At 42.1% G+C, this 22369-nt stretch overlaps 1 protein-coding gene across 1 annotated transcript in view; it reads left to right on the top strand.

The window, feature by feature from the left end:
* The window catches only part of LOC126285268 (WSCD family member AGAP003962-like), a 285470-nt gene extending 269628 nt beyond the window's left edge, over positions 1-15842 (top strand). Inside the window, exon 6 of the mRNA XM_049984558.1 lies at positions 5027-15842. Within this exon, the coding sequence (XP_049840515.1) occupies positions 5027-5424 (398 nt within the window). The 3' untranslated portion in view covers positions 5425-15842. The remainder of the gene's footprint in view (positions 1-5026) is intronic.
* The last annotated feature ends 6527 nt before the right edge of the window (positions 15843-22369 follow it).

The raw sequence follows: 22369 nt of genomic DNA, 5'->3' as shown, positions 1-22369 counted from the left end.
CCATCAGCGTTTTCTTGGCGTGTACAGCTGGTTGGTAAATGTACTCACATGTCGTAGTTAAAATCTCGAGAGATGTTTAAAAGAGATGATGAGCTGTCTATTACGGAGAGGTTTACCGTTGCAATTCAAAGAGTACAGGTTGAAAGAAGTCTCACAGAACTACGAATGGTTATTGACAGACGGTGGAGAACACAGGCAGCTAGTCACAGAACGAAGAAAATATTGGGCTCGATCAGGAATCGAACCCGGGAGACCATTTGCAAATGGATAAGGGAGGGAGGGGGAGAGTGGGGCAGAGCGAAGAGAGTGGTACCAGGAGTCTTTCCCCCCACCCCCACCCCCACCCCCTCTGCCACAGGCAACGTACATGCAGTACATCAGCTGCGGTCTTGTAAAGAACCATTCGAACAAGCGCCTGGAGGAATTTACGGAATTTATTGAAAGCCTGAGCCTTGCATATCCAGACAGGCGTCTGAACTATTTTCGTCTCATCACTGGCTGTCGTCAGTTAATTTCCGCACCGAAACGTAATCCTACGATCTACTACCGATCTCTATATACAGGCATCAGAATGTGAGAGTCAGAAGAATTATGCACGGAAGAGCAGTGCCTTTAGCCACCAGCTGCCAGTATACAAGGAGTGGTGATAATATTTAAGTTATAACGGCGAAAAGATTAAGTCCTGACGTTAATAACCGGTGACAATGTTACTCATTTTATTCCATTCCCTACAGCGTCACGGTGGATGCGCCCACGTTTGGAGGCTCCGAGGCTAACGAACGTTGCCGGACTTCATTTTTTTTATTTAATCACATGTGAAACCCACCGCCTTGACAACTAACGTGGGTTGTTAGGTTACTGAATTCAGTATATATGCAGCAAGTCATGGTCTCTTAGTCGTTGCAGCCACTCACAAATATTTTGTTTCCGAGTGACTGCACCGTTTTCCGTCCATAGCCACGAGGAGACGAACCAGATTTTCGTTATGACATGCTGCATACGTGGTTTAGTGTTACTTTACAAAAGTATTACGAAATTAATAAACTTTTAACAAATGTATGAAAACAAGAAAAAAAGAACGTATTGAATTAAAATTGATATTACATTAAAAATAAAAAATTATAAATTTTGAAGGAGAATGAAGATTTATAACGATAGATGGATAGGAGTTGTGCAAAGAAGAGTAAAGACAAAAATTCTTTAGATATAAAGTGAGGATTGAAATATCGAGGTAGAAATCTAGTGGTTACGGGAAAGAGAGAGTTAGAGATCCAGAGCTATGTAGAGGAATATAGAAAGTAACGCGTTTCCTTTCCCCGTAAAAGGTACGATAGCACGGAAGGTGTGAGCGTATCGTACTCATGTGTTCATGCGATGTGCAGGAAAGTTTATATAGTTCTATGTGTGTGCCCTGCAAATGTGCTGCGCTTAGCATATTATTGACACACACATTTAGTAAACGATTTACATTTGTGATATCTGCTGATGGACGCATATAGTACATTCTTCCAATAATTACATCATTTCTTACTACTTGGCTCTGTATTGTAAACCACAGCAAAGTTCTACTTTCTGTTTCAAGATAATTTATCACATGTCCTAGTCCTTAGACTGATTTCGTGTATATGCAATATTATACATTTATACATTGCATACCTCCTTAAAACAATGCTGACATATTAATTTTATGCTACTTTCAAGGATACAGAACACACATTAATTACATATTACAAGGAGTGCTTTCGTCATCGTCATAAGGGACCAGCCCCTGACGCGACGTCACTGGTTACCTGAGGTTAGCGTAACCGCTAACATGGACCGCAGCCGTTAAGCTTCTGACGTGTTAAGGCTGGTGGCTGTAACGCACGTTCGAGATCTCCGTCACTTCACCACGAAACACGATGAGGCGAGACCGATACGGAGAGTGCCCGCCTGTTGCCCTAGGCAGTAGTTTTTTCAAATGTCTGCAAACGTCGGGTCAGGCGTTGGCAAACTGAGGTGGGAGACTGGCTGGAACATCACCAGTCGGCACAGAGTCGAAGCAGCGCGTAGTGACGTACGAATCGACATGTGTCAATCGAGCTCAGTGCCCATCTCTTTGATTTGCACCTCCTTGTATTGGGCGTGTTTGTAGTTAAAATTTTTGGATATGATTTCCGCAAGTTACGCAAAACACCGATTTCTCAGTACCCAATCATGTTTAGGCACCACTGTGCCACCATCAGTGGGTTTTCGTTTTTATTTATTCTGTAATGTGAACATTTTTTTTAAAATGATTATAAAAGTATGTGCATTTTTAGTTCAAACAACAGATCGTTTCTTTTCGTAAATACCTTTACATTCGGTGAGCATGAATTTTCTGGACCACTTTTGTGTTAATTATTACAGGTAGCTTGTCATCTGCAACCAAACGATGTTGATGAGAACAGTATTTTGGTGGGAGTTAACCTTTCTTACAGAATGTAATTTAATTTTTCGTGATGTTTTCGCGTCTATTTTCGTATTTACTTACGTTTTCGTGTGGCAAGCACTTCCATTCTCCTCATCATGCTGCGATGCTGTAATGCATACGTTACTATAACAAGTATTTTCCACAAATAACGTAGTAAAACACTTTTCACCTCACCAGAACACAGCGTAATTGTCGTTTGTTATGTGTCCCAGTCCAGTCAGTGTCCATTTGTTCACCAGAGGGTTCGGCGCCAAATTTGAATTTAATTGCATTTTATCTTTGTGTGTATGTGTTTTCTGTGTGCTTCTTAGCTGTGTGTGTTGTCTTTTACATGTAAATGGTTCGTCTTTGTAGATGTTAGTGTATCTATTTTTCGTGTGTGTGTGTAGACTTTATCTGTTTGTGCTGTTTTTATTAGCAAAGTTCCTTTAATGTGTTAGATAGTGTGCCCTTGCAGAGTGCAGTGTATTCGTTTAAGACCTGTTTTCCTTCTGCTATTGCCTTCTGCATATGGAAGTTTACCTCAGTGGTCATTTTGCTGTATAGGCTGTGGCTGGATTTTAGTAATATTAAGTCTGGCTAAGCAGGGATGGCTAGAGGACAAATTTAAGGATGTAGAGGCTTCTCTCACTAGGGTTAAGATAGCTACTGCCTACACGAAAATTAAAAAGACCTTTGGAGAAAAGAGAACCACTTGTATGAATATCAGGAGCTCAGATGGAAACCCAGTTCTAAGCAAAGAAGGGAAAGCAGAAAGGTGGAAGGAGTATATAGAGGGTCTATACAAGGGCGATGTACTTGAGGACAATATTATGGAAATGGAAGAGGATGTAGATGAAGATGAAATGGGAGATACGATACTGCGTGAAGAGTTTGACATAGCACTAAAAGACTTAAATCGAAACAAGGCTTCGCGAGTAGACAACATTCCATTAAAACTAGTGACAGCCTAACAAACTCTACCATCTGGTGAGCAAAATGAATGAGACAGGCGAAATACCCTCAGACTTCAAGAAGAATATAATAATTCCAATTCGAAAGAAAGCAGGTGTTGACAGATGTGAAAATTACCGAACTATGAGTTTAATAAGTCACAGCTGCAAAATACTAACACGGATTCTTTACAGACAAATGGAAAAACTGATACAAGCGAACCTCGGGGAAGATCAGTTTGGATTCCTTAGAAATATTGGCACACGTGAGGCAATACTCATCCTACGACGTGTCTCAGAAGAAAGATTAAGGAAAGGCAAACCTACGTTTCTAGCATTTGTAGAGTTAGAGAAAGCTTTTGACTGGAATACACTCTTTCAAGTTCTGAAGGTGGCAGGGGTAAAATACAGGGAGCGACAGGCTATTTACAATTTGTAAAGGAACCAGATGGCAGTTATAAGAGTTGAGGGGCAAGAAAGGGAAGCAGTGGTTGGGAAGGGAGTGACACAGGGTTGTAGCCTCTGCACGGCGTTATTCAATCTTTATATTGAGCAAGCAGTAAAGGAAACAAAAGAAAAGTTCGGATTAGGTATAAAAATCCATGGAGAAGAAATAAAAACTTTGAGGTTTGCCGATGACTTTGTAATTCTGTCAGAGACAGCAAAGGACTTGGAAGAGCAGTTGAACGGAATAGGCAGTGTCTTGAAAGGAGGGTATAAGATGAAGATCAACAAAAGCAAAACAAGGATAATGGAATGTAGTCGAATTAAGTCGGGTGATGCTGAGGGAATTAGATTATGGAATGAGAGTAGTAAAGGAGTTTTGCTATTTGGGGAGCAAAATAACTGATGATGGTCAAAGTAGAGAGGATATAAAATGTAGACTGGCAATGGCAAGGAAAGCTTTTCTGAAGAAGAGAAATTTGTTAACATCGAGTACAGATTTAAGCGTCAGGAAATCACTTCTGAAAGTATTTGTATGGAGAGTAGCCATGTATGGAAGTGAAATGTGGACGATAAATAGTTTAGACAAGAAGAGAATAGAACCTTTCGAAATGTGATGCTACAGAAGAATGCTGAAAATTAGATGGGTAGATCACATAACTAATGAGGAAGTACTGAATAGGATTGGGGAGTAGAGAAGATTGTGGCACAACTTGACTAGAAGAAGGACATGTTCTGAGGCATCAAGGGATCACCAATTTAGTATTGGAGGGCAGCATGGAGGGTAAAAATCGTAGAGGGAGACCAAGAGATGACTACACTAAGCAGATTCAGAAGAATGTAGGTTTCAGTAGGTACTGGGAGATGAAGAAGCTTGCACAGGATAGAGTAGCATGGAGAGCTGCATCAAAACAGTCTGAGGACTGGAGATCACAACAACAACAACAACAAGTCTGTTTCTATTGTGGTTGGGTGGTGATTGTTGGCTCAGTACGATTGTGTGCCCAGCGGTGTTAAAAGCAGCTGTTGCAGTGAGGGTCGGCAACTCGTGCCCTGCATTTCGCACCCTGTATACCCCAAAGCACCCACCAATTTACTGTATACACACAATGAGTAAAATTTCGTGAGTCGTTCTCTTCCCCGCTGCAGCTCTTTCGCCCGCCCGACTGCACACCGTACTTTCTGGTTGCCCGCACAGACTGGGAGTCGTTCGTGCGGTCGATGGTGGGCAAGTGGCGGGCGCTGAACCTGGACTGGCTGCGCAGCTTCCCGGGCGAGCTGCTGGTGGCGCGCTACGAGGCGCTGGCGGCGGCAGACGGCCCCGCGCTGCGCGCCCACCTGCTGCGCCTGCTGCGCTTCCTGCGCGCCGACGCCGCCGTGTCGGCGCAGCAGCTCGCCTGCACCGTGGCACGCCGAGAGGGCATCTACCGGCGCCGCCGCCGCGCCGCCGCCGACGCCTTCGACCCCTTCTCCGAGGACATGAAGCGCGACCTGCGCGCCGCCGAGGACGAGGTCTTCGCCGCCATCCGCGACTTCCAGCTGCGCCAGCAGCGCCTCCTGGGCGCCGGCGTCGACCCGGGGCCCACGGGCAGCTGATGGCCGGCCGGCGCAGCTCGCGTCCCGCACCTGCCGTCGCCCGGCGGGCCGCCGCGGACGCACGATCGCACGCGGTATTCTTTTCCCCGAAAAGATGCTCTTCCATCCACCGCCATCCTTCGTTTTCTCACTCGGTGGTAGCGAGTTCCTGCCGTGGAAACGACTTCGTGTACAGTGCAGCTTTGGCACCGCGGTGGTGCCTGACGGCGGTTCAGAATCTTAAACACGCGACGAGAGATCTCGTTTGGAGCATCAGGTTCTTTTACTTTGACAAATATTATCGTCGGTGTTACTGTCATCCGGGTAGTCTGTTTCCCACTGTCTCGGGCCCTATACTGCCGTGTCTACGACGTTAGCAAAACCACTGATGCTAGGCGAGAGGGCTGACGTAGCACAACCCAAATTTCCCCCACGTGTTCGCGCTTCTGTCCGATTCTGCACTCTGTTGTTTACACCGTGACACCTCTACTCTCAATTGACCACCAATTACCCGCTCCGAAAAACGGATCTACGGGTACGGGAAGAATGTCTTTGGTGAGACTGGCTGACCACTCAAAAAGTTCAATCACACGCGTAGCCATCGCGTCCTATTGCTACGATACATTCACCGTTCCCGTGGTTGTGAGACACCTTGGCCATTTTGCTCTTCCTCTGCAGTCTCTGGACTGTCTTGATCGCTAGTTTGCAAATACTCGGCCATCAGAAACAGAACATGAGAGCGATCCCGGGACAAATGAAACGTCTGTTCCAGTTGCGCCACCACAACCCCAGCCGTGCTGTTGGTCTACACCCGACAGCTGCCTGAATCTCGCTGACTGCATGGCATTGCCCAGTCTACCGACACGCCCTGTAGTATTTCTCTGTTACCACCGTACTCGCCCGACACCTTCACGTTTCGCTGTCTAAATGTTGGAGTGCTACTCGCCGCGTCCTCTTCTCCCTTTTGCAGCGCAAGGAGAACAAGTAGTTTTGTATGCGCCGCTCCTTGACGCTCAACTGCCGTGTACTCGACGCCTACAATGTTGTTGAGAATACCACAACTCGTGCTACACACGAGTGAACAACAGTTTATCCTATACAGAGGTCACAGTCATATCATTAGCGTACTAGATCGGCATACGTAAGTCTCCGTATGACGGGTGAAGCGGCAGACACACTGGATATTTCTTTACTGCAAACGACCGACGCTAGCCGTACCGCATTCGCGACCTGCAGACCTGCCTGGTTAGCAGACGTAAAACGGCCTACAGTCTTACATCACACAGGCTCACACTTACCGCCTTCATTCCTCAAGTCTGAGCCCATAGGTATTCTGTTCTTATAGCAGATATACGACTGCTGTGACCTACACGACGGTTTCAAAGCTATGTCGCTTGTGGTTGCAGAACCACGGTCCTTCATAATATCTCCCGTCAGTTATAAAATACGACCCTGTGCTGTTTGCTACGTTTTCAGGAAGAAATTCACGGTTCAATAACATTCATTTTCGAAATATTAATCGGCAAGTGAAGTAATAGAGCAAAATTTTCGACAAATTACTTACGATTTGTTAGTTTAAAAAGGTATTTATACGATTTACATGTTTTCTTTTCATAAGAAATTTTCGAAATAATTTCTTAATATAACTGCTTTTATAATTCTAGAACTACTGGATAATTCTTTCACTTTCTGGAAGCAGTTACATATATTGTAACTTTTCATTATGTCTTCAATCAACACTGCCGTCGATTCGAGTAGCCTTTGTTACTAACGACTGTAAAAATCAATTTTCCACAAACGTAACTACAATCTGAGGGAGCTTCCAGCGCTTCCAGGAGAAACTCAGCATCCAGTTGCATATGGCTCGATAACCTTCCAGCGGCAGCTATCTACGTGTAATGTGTAAATGATCGAAGCTGCCTGTACATTCTTTCTGGCGTACCACGAACTTGTTCAAGTCCGCGGAAGAGGACTTGTCGCTACCGGAGGGGATAAAACTGTTTTGTCGGCTGCCTTACAGTTTTTCAGTCATCTAATTACAGTTCATACACCGCGCGATGGTCTATATGATCTTTACGCTTTTCCGTTTCAAACAAAATATCTGCACTTTGGTATTTGTTAAAACAGATTCTTCCGCAAATCACGACGGGAAAGAAAATTATCTGATTGTTTCACCGCATGCAGCTACCCACTGTGAGCAGACATTTTTGTGGACAAGTAGCTTCTGTATAAAGAATATGGCCAGTCTTCACATGCGGGGATGTAAGATGCGTTGCTGTAATCGTAGAGATTGTCGCGAAATTAAAAAAAAAAAAAAACTTTACACAAGCTATAACGGGGCTTCTATAAACCATTCATTCGTTTTCGCAGTCTGTATTTTCCAAAGTATTACATATACAAATATGACTGATGCCCGAACATAACCGTAAGCTCACCAACTTTGTATTTTGCCCTCTACAGTTGTTTTGTGAGTGCCCTTCTGGTCACACGTCCAAGCGGTAGTCAGGTTCGTTTCGTAACTTAAGTAGCAACATCCTGTCAGCGGTAATCATAGCAGCATGGATGCGTTCTCTGAGCTGCTCCAGTGCTCCCGCAAGTCTAAATATGTAAACACGGTTCTTACTGGCCGCTCCAGAGGGAAGAGTCACGACGTGTAAGGTCAAGAGACCTGGGGGAGGGGACCAAGGGAACAGTCCTCTTCGCCACTACACCCAAGCCACCGACGCGGAAATTCTGTATCGACGAACATCGGGGCGCCAATGAGGGGGTGCCCCGTCTTTTTGGAAGATGGCTGCAATATATCAAGGTAAGGGCTACCCGGCGCAGTCTTCTCACACAAGAAGAGCGACCCACACAGCTTTGGCTGCGACACTGAACAGAAAGCATTAAGCTTCGTCAAATCTCATTCGTGCGCCAAAATCCCCGAGAATTTTCATTGGCCCACACTCTTATGTTATTTCCAGGTAAATGGACGGTTGTTTCGGCGCTGAATATCAGCCTGGAGGCGAAATGTTTATCCTCAAATGCTTCCTGCACTGTGATCTAAAATTGAAGGCTATAATCGTTGCACGAGGTGCAGACGGTAAGGTTTGAAATGTAACCGCCGTCGCAAAAGCTTCCGCACAGTTTCCAGCAGTATTCCTATTCCCGGCACGAGAGGATTCCTAATTTTTTTGGACTGGGTACCAAACTTTCCCTCATCCTCTCCACGGTAGCATCTGGCACAATTGCAGAGACAAACATGTGTCCTCGAATTGACGAAAGCGACACACAACGCCCCGTTTACAAGACTGTTGTTTTCCCAGAGTTCCTTCTGAATGCTCGCCGCACTGTTGTTAACAGATAAACACCACACAAGAACTCCTGTCTTGCTTTGTGGCCATTTCGTCGGGGCTCTGTACTTTAAACGCCAATTGGTAGACAAAACGCAAATTCGGTGAGTTTACGGATCCATTCATCCATCAGTCACGTTTGTACGTACATGTACAATCTAAGGAAAAGCTAGACTGCTACCTGCATGTTAAGTTGCAGGCAGGCACAATTAAAAGACACTTATACATTAGCTTTCTTCCACAGTCTTCGTCGGAAGAAGAAACACACACACACACACACACACACACACAGTGCTTGGGTGAATGAATGTATACATGTTCCTCTTTCTTTTTCTGATGAAGGCTCTGGCTGAAAGTGAATGTATAAGTGTCTTTTAATTGTGCCTGCCTGCAACTTAACGGGTCACCTTTACGGCCGGTAGCAATCTGTCTTTTCCTTACAGTGTTGATATTCCAGCCTGAACTTTCCATTGTCTGATATTTATAAAGATATTGGAAACTATAGAACTTTGAAAAGGATGGTTCATTTATAGCATCCCAATATTTAAATTACATTTCTATAAGTAGTAAATTTAGGCAACAAATTTATTTTATCCTTATATAGTTATCAGGAATCCCTGAGAAACAATCGCATGACAGAACTGTTTGATAACAAAAGGCTAAATCCACACGTATTTTTACGATTTCTGGTCGTGGCTTCTAGGAGATAAATTGTCGGCCATGTAGACACATAACTCATTACGCTTATCTACCAGTAATCTGAGTCATAAAAACATCGTGTAAGAACCTGAAACGCTTACACAACTGCATACCAGGATATGTTATCGGTTCCCACTTACAATGTTTATATAGCCAGTTCTTCACAACCTCTTGAAACTAAATATCTAAACAAAAGACAATGAGGTGAAATTTATTCTCACGTTTCGAATTATCAAAGCAGGTTTTGGAACTGAAGCTCTTTCTAGAATGGTTACTTCTGAACCGAACGTGAAAAAGTCTTCCTTCTGAGTGCATTATTATCTGATGCAGTGAATGTCGGCGATACTGTCAGATTTCACAACACAAATGCCATCAGAAATTCCCTGCATAAAATATCAGCGGCTGTGATGTCATCTTCGTTGATATATCCACACCATCAGCACAACACCACGTACAACGTAAATCCTGCACAATTTCCTGTTTATTCAAATCATTATTTACTATTTGAGTAAAGCGTATTTTTTCCCGTAAAGACAAGAAGAAAACCGGTGTACACACAAGAAGTTTACGGGGCTTCCAGAGAATCTGCTGTAAGTCCTTTGTTACTATTCACATGCTGAAATATTCAAAAGGTGAACAATCTATGCTAGTCACAGCGAGTGATACAAGAAACGAAGTATAAAGTTGGGACTTTAAACAAGACCAGCGAAACTTCTACAGTAAGATAACATAAAGTACAGAAGTATTCGAGGCGTTCTGTAAACGTTTAGCAAGAGTGGATCTCTTGCAAGTGGAAGCGAGGCAAGATAGAGAAACAACGGAGAAACAAGAAAACTTGCGAGACCCGAAACGTTGGTGTCATCACTGCCAGCGATATACAACACAACACGATAACATTTCCCGGAAGCACGCACGTCAACAGAAAATTTCCCTTTTTCGTCCCGTAAGTGGATCGTGCCTGGTTTTGGAAACACAGTAAACGTAACTGTTGAAACACCGTACAAGCAATGGCCAACGCCACAGTGTGTGCGAGGAGCGATGTTCGTTCAAAGAGCGCCACGCAGATTCATGGCCAGTGCAAGTATTACATTTAAATTTTTAAGGCACAACTGCCTACAGTGTGTGTCAGTATTTAAAACATCGAAAACTTCCTTGCCCACCGGCAGGCAAAAGTCCTATCTTACTTATAAAAATTCAAGTGACATCTTTCATAAAATCTTTGCAAGAGTTTTTGTTTGTATACATACATAAAATTGTCAAGAAATGATCACCCGAAATCTGTTACAATGAAAATTGGCTATGTAACTCAGCACAAAAATGGATTTTCATTTTCATTTTAAAGAAAAGTTCTTGTTAGTTGCTCATCCGACCAAGTGCGAATACGCGCAACATTAGAGAGAGTTAAAACTTCAGAAATGAATTTGCAATCTCAGTTCACAACATAAGAAAGACTCACGGATCATCACTCACTCGACCTACAGCGAAATAGGTGTAACATTAGATTAAGTTAAAATTTCATAAACGAAAGATCGTCAGATAACGTGATAAACAGGAATGGGACATTATTTTATTTTATTTCGACTGATGAACATGTCGTAGACAAGGCTAAAAAAACTAGTTACGGTTACTTGTTATCTGGTTGTTAATCAAAAGGATTGGGTTCGACCTGTTATTGACGTAAATTACCATTTCTTCGAGCATATCCAAATTAGCACCCCAATTGTCAGTGTGAAATAATAATTGACAATTTTCACTGGAAGCTAAATGATAATTCTGTTCCGTTAAGTAGTAGCCCAGGCACACAAGGTGGCGCAGGCCATTCATTGCTTGTACGATACTTCCAGTTAGGTTCGAACTGTGCAACTAATGGCGCTTCCTGTTATTCTGCACATCAGTATTGAGGCTATTTGACTTCTACATGCAAGTCTCATGTATTTGTGTCTAAAATGATGGATTAAACCAGAAACGCGTCATGACAGTTAAGTAGCAAACTCAGAAAACTGTTTTTACACATAACACAGCCTTTTTAAATTCTTTCAATACGTAGTTATGTTCATAACTATTTCATGCCTCTAGAAGGACTTTCAGTCTGTTTCAGAATTAAAAGACTGTCCAATCACTCACACACTCACTGAATAATAGACATATCAAAAACCAATGTCATTGCCTACAAATGAGTTCGATACAAAAATTAAAATCTATACGTAATTTGACAGCGCACAGGAAACTGTTACAAATAGTTAATTAGCGGAAAGAAATCTCCTTTCTGAGAATTAAGTAACGGTTTCATCGAGATGTATAGCTGTTTACAACGACGTATAATATGCAAGACATCGTGTCTTGGTGAAATGTCGATAATTTCCAGCACGTTTGGAAGTATCCGTCCGGCAAATACTCTGCTTGGATACACGCTGGCCGCTGCAGAAGAATCTCTCATGTCTGTACCGTGAGAGGGAGGGCGAGAGCATTCTGGCTCAGTTTTCGGATTGCGGTCATTATGCTGATTGCGGAAAACTACTTGAGGAAATCAAAGGAGCATTTAGGAAATCGCAATTATTAAAACTTGGGATGAGTCAGCTATATTTGGTATTGTTTTACAGTTTGAATTGATTCCGGTTAAATCTGCAGTGAGGTGTTCCAAATGAAACAATAATTTATACTTACTAGCGCCTTTTTTTTTTAAATTTAGCCACCGTTATGTGAGGAATCTTTTAGATTTTTCAAAACATCGGTAAGTTAGAAGCTCTCAAATAATTTGGTAATACTTTTTCTCACGAGGAAATGAAGTTTTACCTTAATTTGTTTTCCGAGTTTAATTTTCCGTAAAGAAAATGTAATATGAGGAAATAAGAATAATATTCTGTTTAACGAATTTGTAACCGATTTATTGTTGCTACTTTTCTCAATACTCTGGAGTTTTCCCGTGCCAAAAATTAGTGGAATTCTGGAAACTGTTTTAATCACTGGAATAGGCCTCTGGTAACCTGAGTTTGCTCCGATTTATGAGTGGAACTTCGGCGTGCATGAAAAGAAAACTACCAAAATTTCGTACTTTTTCTGGTCTTCAAATTCCCATGAAACTATGCAGTTAATGGAAAAAACCAAATTACCGGAAATGTTGAGCATTAATTTCTACGTCGGTTAAGTACCAAAACTTTAGCATTTGCTTGACGCGAAATTTCAGACGAGAACAGTTGTACAGCATCCAATTGTGTTTTCAAAGAGTTAAAGAAAGTGACAAAAAACCTAGATGGTAAGTAAATATTGTCAATATTCAATTATAAGTAAGTCACATAGTTAACCTCCAACATCAACTTTCTACTTTCCATTCAATGATTTTTTTCCCATATTCGCTTTCTTAATTTTGTTATTGGTACGTAATCCTTGATCTACGCGTTATCGTGAAAATAGTTTTGAAAACCGTGAAATTAACAGAATAATATTATTGTATAACGTTACATAGTGGACGAAATACTTGTAATTATCTAAGTGAAAACAAATACGTTATGTTTATTATTGTTTTAAGAGGAATTAAAACATAGTTCACCTAATAGAAAATTGAGTTACATATGATTATATGAAATTGCTTTTAGGTAATACAATAAAAGAAAATATCTTAGAGTAAAAGATTAATCTTTAGCTATCTACAATGCGTTTTTCTTAATTTTACAATATTATCTTTTTTAAACGCTTGGAGGACGAGGGTTCAAATAACATTAGACCTAATTCTTTCAGTTATTCTGTATTCATATCCGTTGTGGGATCCATTCACCTCCTTCCAAAATCTCATTATCTACGTCACAATCATCAGAGTTAATAATGGGGATGTCAGTTAGAACATTGATGTAGGGTTGGCCTTTGCACAGTTTGCAAACGGCGGTACCGTTAATGCTGTTTTCCAGCAGACATCATGTACAATATGTGCAGTAAGTGGTTTTGGAGAGTTCCTTGTGTGCTGCTTCCTTAGGTATGGGAACTGGTAAGAGACTTGATTTTGAAGCCGTTATTTACTTACCAGCTAGGTTTTTTGACGCTTTCTTTGACTCTTTGAAAACACACATCGATGCTCTACAACTTTTCCCACATGAATCTTTACGTCAAATTGGCCGAGTCTCAGATGCTTCATGTTTTATAGCGACGAAACGAGGTTTTTGAAAAGTGTGAAAATTTCCGTTTCATGGCGTAATTTTTCTAAACGAAGTTTTAATCAAACAGCAATGTTTCGGAACTTAGTCTATGCAGAATTTAATGCCCGACTTTTTTCGATTATCGCCTAGTTTCATAGGAATTTGGAAAGAAGAATCAGGAAAAGTCCCAAATTTTGGTGATATTCTTTTCATTGTGGCTGAAGCTCCAGTCAGAAATCGGGGTAAGCTCAGAGTATTCACATCGTATCAGAGGCCTACTTGAGTGATTGAAACTCTTTCCCGAATTCCACAAATGTTTGGAAGGCAACCTCCTTTTTGGAGCTTATTTGACTGGCCTGTATTGGTTGTCGGTCTCCTTCACCCGCAAGAAGTCTTCTGCCTGGACTCAAGCGAAATTGTAAACTGTAAACTGGAAAACAGTACTTTCACTGATATTTCGAAATTTTTTCCAAAAAGGCTTCCATTTGCAAGTCGGTCCCTTAACAAAAGTGAAAATGATCTCGACTCCGAAAAGAAGGTGTCGTGCGTTCCGCGTAACAACCGAAAATAGACTTATGACGTCGCCTACCTTTGAATCGCGGTTGGAGGGTCTCGAACCCCTCACATAGCTCTCTCGGTGAGTTAGTTTATTTTAGTTGAGGCAGAATATGAAGCGGCTGAAATAGGTGCACGCGAGCAAGATAGCTGGGGAAAATGACGAAATCTCACAAAAAGTTACTAAATTAAGACGGTTGCAAAGTCGTAAATGTGAAGATCATTATTTCCGCCCGAGAGAGCTTGAAAGATGACAGTTAAAGGCATGTTGACCCTCTCAAAGAGCGCTATAAAGAAATGGCTTCAGTCAAGTACTGGTGCCGAAAACCCACTTCCTGGAGGACCATTGTGATGAATATCACACGTTTCTCATCTGACTTCCACAAATGAAGCATTAAAATACGAAGACCAAACTACATCTAACTTACCACGTATATTTGAGATTATACCATGGGTATTTTAATCTAAGACACCAGGGCTAACTTCATAGCGCACAGTCATTCTCTGTAAGACATCCGGTTCCCACTCTTAGTATCCCATTTGATGAAAGCTTCTTTTTCTGTGAACTGAAATGTGAGCTTATCAAGTTTTCTAAGTGATCGTCTATCAAGGAATATTTCTAAAGTAGGTCATTTTTTGCTTGACTGTTACTCCCCAGTAACTTTTTTGTCTTCCAACGTACATCTTTAACTACAATGTACGACAAAGATTTCTGTCGAAATGTGTGCCACCAACAGCTGTACCTTACATAGTTTCGAACCGTTTTACGCAGTCACCTTCCACCTTCACAAACCACTGACAACCAATGAGATTTAGACCCCTTCCTGGCTCTTCCCATCGGTAGAGGTGGCCACACACCTAATGCAAACTCGACAAATTTGCAATGTGTAATTATTTTGAACAGGCATGGAGAAATCCCTTTGCCTTCACTCCGATCTGTTACATTTCCTAATATTACTATAGCCGAAGTATTCGTGAGAACGGCTGTTTCGCAAGCGGAAAGTCGATGCCTGGCGTAGATAACTGCACGGTACTATCATGTCACACTGTGTCTGATGTCACTGTGAAATAACATGCACGCTATTTCAGCCTGTTTACAATTATTATGGTTGGATCCAAATCTCGAAATAGGCGAAACAAACGTCTCATTATGACGAATGATGTGATACGGCAACAGTATTGTTTACGGCCTCCATTCTTGTTAAATGTTGTGTAGCATACGCGCAAACATAGTTGACACTCGGCGAGGTGGCTGATGGGAGCGACCGTAAAGGCGTTTCCCACATCAGCCGCCGTGCCAAGTGTCAACTCTGTTTGCGCGTTTAATAGACTTTCTTTAACGGGAACATTTGTATTGAGGTAAACGACACAGGGTACCGAATCTGTTAAAATTCTTGATTTCCAAAGAAATTATTCTGATTTTTAGCTGTTTGATTAAGACGTTTTATCTATAATGGTAGCTACTTAACACTTGTTATCATTTGTGTAATGATACCAATGAACAGATGGTTTTCTTCACAAAAGCTCTTCCAACACTGGAAACTGCGAATTTATCACGAAAGCATTTATTCCGACAGGAACAAGATGACAGAACTGAAATTCCTTTATACGAGGTGGTATGTGAACACAAACTGTCGAAGGCCTTTAAATAAAACTTATTTTGTCTGTTTTTTGTGTTTATAGAGTTTATACAGTTGTGTGCAATAAATCTGTTGTGACTTTCTCATTAACTTTGTTTTCATTGTCCCGAAATTTTTGCCTCTGCTGTGTAGCAACAGCTCCTTTTTACGAGGAGTGTACAGAAACTGTATCCTTATTACGCTGTATAACATTTCCTTGCTTTAACTGCTTGTTATTCTCGACTCAGCTTATATTTACAGTACTAAATATCTGCAAATATTTCTGATACTTCTTCTCGTACGTTTATAACATCATACCTACACAAAATGCAACATATTTTGTATTCGAAGTGATGACTGAGACCTAAAAGGAATGCTGAATGTCCTAAATTTAAGAGAAATCGGAGCCAGGTGGCACACTAAGAAAAACAACAAATTCTGCTGGGCAGTGTTTACTGATTCGGTTTGACTAATGTGGATGTACAAAAAACTGAGGAAGCAATCAAAGTTTAGTCAAGTTCTTCATTTTTCATGCGTCTTATTCAGTGTCCGGAAACATGCGGACACAGAGACTTGCGGACACCCAAGATTTGTGGATATTTCAGTGTGCAGGGCTGTGGCGGCTGTAAGTGGCTTTGTTCAAGCTACACAACGCACTAACCTGTGAGATCGGTTTCATGTGACTAAAACGGGTACCTACGTGTGTACTGGTCAAGTGTTGCACGGTTGTACATTTAATAATTATCGTGTTACTGGTCTGAATGGAATCTTTACATCACTTTCGAGAATGGAGCCCATGTACAATTGGATATAGTTACTAATTACACCGATTAGTAGTTCTCAATAGTATTTAAATATATAATCCTTAAGACAGCGTACGTCTGTCCAATAATAATTGTATGTGAGTAATAAATTATTCTCTGGGATATTGCCATCATTTTAAATATATAAACACAATTTTAGCTTGTCCAATTAAATCACAGCTGTATTACACATTGCAGCTGCCGAAAACGGATCCACTTCGAGGAACACATAGCGTTTAAACAATGGCTGGTACTCAGTAAAATGCACGTGAGTCTCACGAAATTATCACAGACGATTAAGGAATCTGGGCATCCAGCAGTAGCAATACGAATATTTACAAGCAGGTCGCAAGTCCAATCTATGTCGCTCTCAATTTGATGGGCATAACGTAGTAGTTCACTGTCATGCACGTCCTGTAAATTGCATCGAGCGTCCTTGAAACACGCAAACATCAGTTTTGTAACAAGTGCGCCTTGGCCTCCCTTGAATGTCCGAAATTTTTCTCTTGCAGTTCACGGTCATTTTTCTGCGGACTTATTCGAAATCCGTTAGTAATTGTTTTTTACTAAGCCGCTGATGGTACTCTATTTGTGTAATTATATTTATTACCCGCTCCTTGTCAACTTCGACAGCTGCTGTTGTACATATAATGCAATATTTGCTTTGTTTATCGTTGTCGTTGCTCTGCCTTACATCGACATCACTAGCACTGCGGAGCTGTTGTGAGTTACTCGCCGACTAAGTGATTCAACTACGCCCACAATTGGGTTCCTCTGGTCCAGCCCCCTGATGCCATTAGCAGCCAATTTTATTGTTGCGTGCAGACAATGTGCGGATCGTCGAATGTCGTAAACATCTTTGGCCTTTTGCGACCTCGCACTCAAGGAGTTCCTTTTTATTTACGTGCTGGTCAAAAGCTGAATGTGTCTATATTCAACATTTTTATCCCAATTCGTTTATACAGCATTCGACAAAAACAAGGACCTGGTTTATATTGCCTGCCATTGTCGAATACGGCCACTACATGATAGAGGTGGTGTCTGCAAATGTCCAGCAAACCCCGCCCTCAGTACGTCTCCGTGTCTGCATTTCTCCAGCGTTCATCATATTGAACGCGCGGCATCAGTACCTTTACAAACAACACACATTTTCTCTGTTAAAACATGACTTCATGCTGGCCGTCTACCTAACTGATTTTTTTATCTAAATTCACAACAAAATTTGATAAATGTAAACCGACGACGCTATGTACTCAGAAATTCATCTATTGAGCAGATGGTGTTGTGAAAAAGAAATGACTTCAGTTTGATTTTAAAACTCTCATTATCTGACAGACCTTTCATTCATACTGGAGGTGGGCAGATATTTTTATGGCTACATACTTCGCTTCTTTCTGTGCCAGAATAAGGTTGAGCTGGGTATAGTGGAGGCTATCTTTGTTCCTATAGCCGCTATTAGTTTTACAATTCGCCTCAGTCTTCACAACAATCTTCATAAGTAAGTAAACTCAATGTGTGGATGTTGGTAGTACGACTAGCTCTTTATACAGTAACCTACACGAAGTTCGAGGATGCACATCATACCTATTTGTGCTGCTAGTACGTTCCTCAGCAAAGAACATTTGTGTCTATTTGTGTAATGCACCAGAAAATTAATCCATACGACATCAGTGAATGGAAGTGTGTAAGGTAAGTTAATCGTTTAATGTTTTCATGATGAAAATCAGCAGTTACATGTAGCGTAATTGTTTCTGCAGCCTGGTATTTGAGAAAATCTACAACATGCGATTTTCAAATGGATTTCTTCAATACGCTCACCCAATAATTTCCAACCATCAGTGTTACGTATTTCCGTTCCCCTGTACTGTATTGTGGCTCATAAATGTCATTTATGGCTCCTTACATTTTTGTTCTCTTTGGCCTGATTGCGATGCTTGCGTCTTTAGCAAAGGGCACTATTTTCGCATTATCACTACAAGATGAAAGGGTTTTGTGCATAGGAAGAATACCGGTGGTCTCAAAATTTAACCTTTTGAAAGAACGCTAGTAGTGATTTGTCCACACTCAGAAAAAGTTTGGTCTTGACAGCTGCATGAGCTATCTAATATGGCCCCTTGCTTCCTGTCAGCTAAATATCAAATGAACCACTTACTAATTGTATCCCAAAACCCCTAATTTTCAAGTTTCTCCAAATAATTTTTCTAAATGCACACTTAAATGCCTTAGATAGGTTGAGGAAACCACAAGATAACTTCTTACCATTAAGATATTTGAATATTGGGTCAGAGAAATGATAGAAAGTATTTTCAGTGAAGATGCACTCTGGAATCCAAATAGTGACTGACTTAGAAGCCTGTAGTTACAGACATGCTCAACCATATTCCAAAACTTTTAAGAACAAAGTCAATAATGAAAGTGTAGATAGATACTCTTAGTCATTAATATCTGTCTTCGAAGAGGGTAACAATGGCATACTTCATTCTATTGGCAAACTTCAGCGTGTCTCGCAAACTGACGCATTAAATGTGGCTACGTACAGTATATCAGAAGAACATGCTCTTAATTTGTGCTTGAAATGTTATCTACCACATGAGAATGTTTACATTTAAGAGATATTATTATTTTCTTTGTTTCCTGGACAAAGTTACAATGATCTCTAAATGACTGAATGCTTTCAAATTTTAAAAAATGGACGTAGTATGCCAAGAGGCAAATAAAAAACCAAAATCATCCATCTTCTAATACTAAACGTGATTGTGAAACCCAAAATTCGTATCAGCGTCAGATTAAACGCCTGGATGCCTTGCAATAACAGTACCGAAGAATCCACTGGTTCTGTGAGCTAAAAAGATTTTAGAGATTTTCCACGAATACTCATAATATTTTCGACGACCCACACGAATCCCATTCATTGTATGTACTGCAGTACAAACAATTTCACATGGACATTTAAGTGTGATCTTCGGTATTTGCTGTCTCTAGGAAGGTTAATTATTGCTGGTATTTTGACTGATGCTAAAAAATTCAAGGAAAGATTACATAATGAACATGGTTAAGTGTGGGTTGCCGAGCATAAAGGTTTACAATATTCCACTATGTGCCCCAAACTAAAGACCATCCGATAACTGACGCCACCATCGTTCATCTCACCTATCCCATAACAGTACGGCGAATTGTAGTTATGAGGAGAACATGCTAGACTTTAAACTAACGAGCGGCGGCAATTTCAAATCATTGTTGGTCACTGACATCTGTTCCCATCATCCTGAACGTTGTCGTACTAGATCCTCCTGTGGTAAACCTCACACAAAATACCGCTTCGCTTAACGCTCGTAATTGTTCAGATGCTATTTAAACAATTCACTGTTATTCCTCGACACGCTCTGTTAAACTGCACTAACTATAAGACAAAAAAGCTTTAGAAGGGGTTATAGAACACTATTTTGATCAATACTGCTTTCATATCACACAGTCTAATGACAAAATGTACATAAACAAACAGAACACATCTATAGCATCAACAGAAATTACTCTTACGATGACTGAGTGCAATTTCTGTTAAATTTTCATGTAGAATACGTAAAAGTCACAGAATTATGGTCACTGAACGCTCTGTGTCTACCTATTAAGACTATCAAATTTGTTTGCGACTAGCGGGGAAGGTAATTCAGAGTGTCATGGTACATCACTTTAGCAAATTATATTCGACTGTTTCTAATACATCTGATTGCGCCATCCAGAGTCAATTTCAGAAACTGTAAATAAAGCTCGCCGACGGAAATCGAAGTGTGAACAAGGGTTTTGTATCCAGCTGTTTTCAATCGTGGAGTGTGATGGTTACAGTTAATTAAGCAACGTCGCTTGCACTATCGATTTAAAATTTTTCCCTAAATTGCACATATCGCTATTCACAGTCCATTGACAGAGATCCAGGTTCGTGATTTTTCTGGACGAAATGTTAAAAGTCAACAGACGTGCCTATCTTTTTGATGGCTACTGTTCGCTGGTGATGTCCGCCTGAAGAAGATGACCAAGTGCAGCTGGTCAAACACCATCGCATTTGGTGGATGCCATACCGTATCGAGGAACGAAGTGTCAATAGAACGCAAAAGAAATACCTTCAAAGCATGCACATATGCGACTCTATTACACTGGATATTCTAGATTAGTAGAAGAGAATTAAACGAACTCTTTCATAACTATTACAGGAACCGGTGACAGTTCCGATGCACTTTAAATTGCCAGCCTAATCGGGAAACTGATTCTGCTTTACTTTTGCTTGTAATTTGCCGGTTCTTTCCACGCAAAATAACGCCTTGACATCTAATATACACTCCTAGAAATTGAAATAAGAACACCGTGAATTCATTGTCCCAGGAAGGGGAAACTTTATTGACACATTCCTGGGGTCAGATACATCACATGATCACACTGACAGAACCACAGGCACATAGACACAGGCAACAGAGCATGCACAATGTCGGCACTGGTACAGTGTATATCCACCTTTCGCAGCAATGCATGCTGCTATTCTCCCATGGAGACGATCTTAGAGATGCTGGATGTAGTCCTGTGGAACGGCTTGCCATGCCATTTCCACCTGGCGCCTCAGTTGGACCAGCGTTCGTGCTGGACGTGCAGACCGCGTGAGACGACGCTTCATCCAGTCCCAAACATTCTCAATGCGGGACAGATCCGGAGATCTTGCTGGCCAGGGTAGTTGACTTACACCTTCTAGAGCACGTTGGGTGGCACGGGATACATGCGGACGTGCATTGTCCTTTTGGAACAGCAAGTTCCCTTGCCGGTCTAGGAATGATAGAACGATGGGTTCGATGACGGTTTGGATGTACCGTCCACTATTCAGTGTCCCCTCGACGATCACCAGAGGTGTACGGCCAGTATAGGAGATCGCTACCCACACCATGATGTCGGGTGTTGGCCCTGTGTGCCTCGGTCGTATGCAGTCCTGATTGTGGCGCTCACCTGCACGGCGCCAAACACGCATACGACCATCATTGGCACCAAGGCAGAAGCGACTCTCATCGCTGAAGACGACACGTCTCCATTCGTCCCTCCATTCACGCCTGTCGCGACACCACTGGAGGCGGGCTGCACGATGTTGGGGCGTGAGCGGAAGACGGCCTAACGGTGTGCGGGACCGTAGCCCAGCTTCATGGAGACGGTTGCGAATGGTCCTCGCCGATACCCCAGGAGCAACAGTGTCCCTAATTTGCTGGGAAGTGGCGGTGGGGTCCCCTACGGCACTGCGTAGGATCCTACAGTCTTGGAGTGCATCCGTGCGTCGCTGCGGTCCGGTCCCAGGTCGACGGGCACGTGCACCTTCCGCCGACCACTGGCGACAACATCGATGTACTGTGAGACCTCACGCCCCACGTGTTGAGCAATTCGGCGGTAGGTCCACCCGGCCTCCCGCATGCCCACTATACGCCCACGCTCAAAGTCCGTCAACTGCACATACGGTTCACGTCCACGCTGTCGCGGCATGCTACCAGAGTTAAAGACTGCGATGGAGCTCCGTATGCCACGACAAACTGGCTGACACTGACCGCGGCGGTGCACAAATGCTGCGCAGCTAGCGCCATTCGACGGCCAACACCGCGGTTCCTGGTGTGTCCGCTGTGCCGTGCGTGTGATCAGTGCTTGTACAGCCCTCTCGCAGTGTCCGGAGCAAGTATGGTGGGTCTGACACACCGGTGTCAATGTGTTCTTTTTTCCATTTCCAGGAGTGTATATAGATGAATTAGATACTATATTAGTTTAATCATTATGTACATGTAGTTCGATAAATAAGCGTCCCAAACAATGCA

The sequence above is a fragment of the Schistocerca gregaria genome, chromosome 8 (genome assembly GCF_023897955.1).
Source record: "Schistocerca gregaria isolate iqSchGreg1 chromosome 8, iqSchGreg1.2, whole genome shotgun sequence".
NCBI classification, from domain to species: domain Eukaryota; kingdom Metazoa; phylum Arthropoda; class Insecta; order Orthoptera; family Acrididae; genus Schistocerca; species Schistocerca gregaria.
Note: the sequence above shows the minus strand (reverse complement) of the source record. Positions and strands in the feature narration are given on the sequence as shown.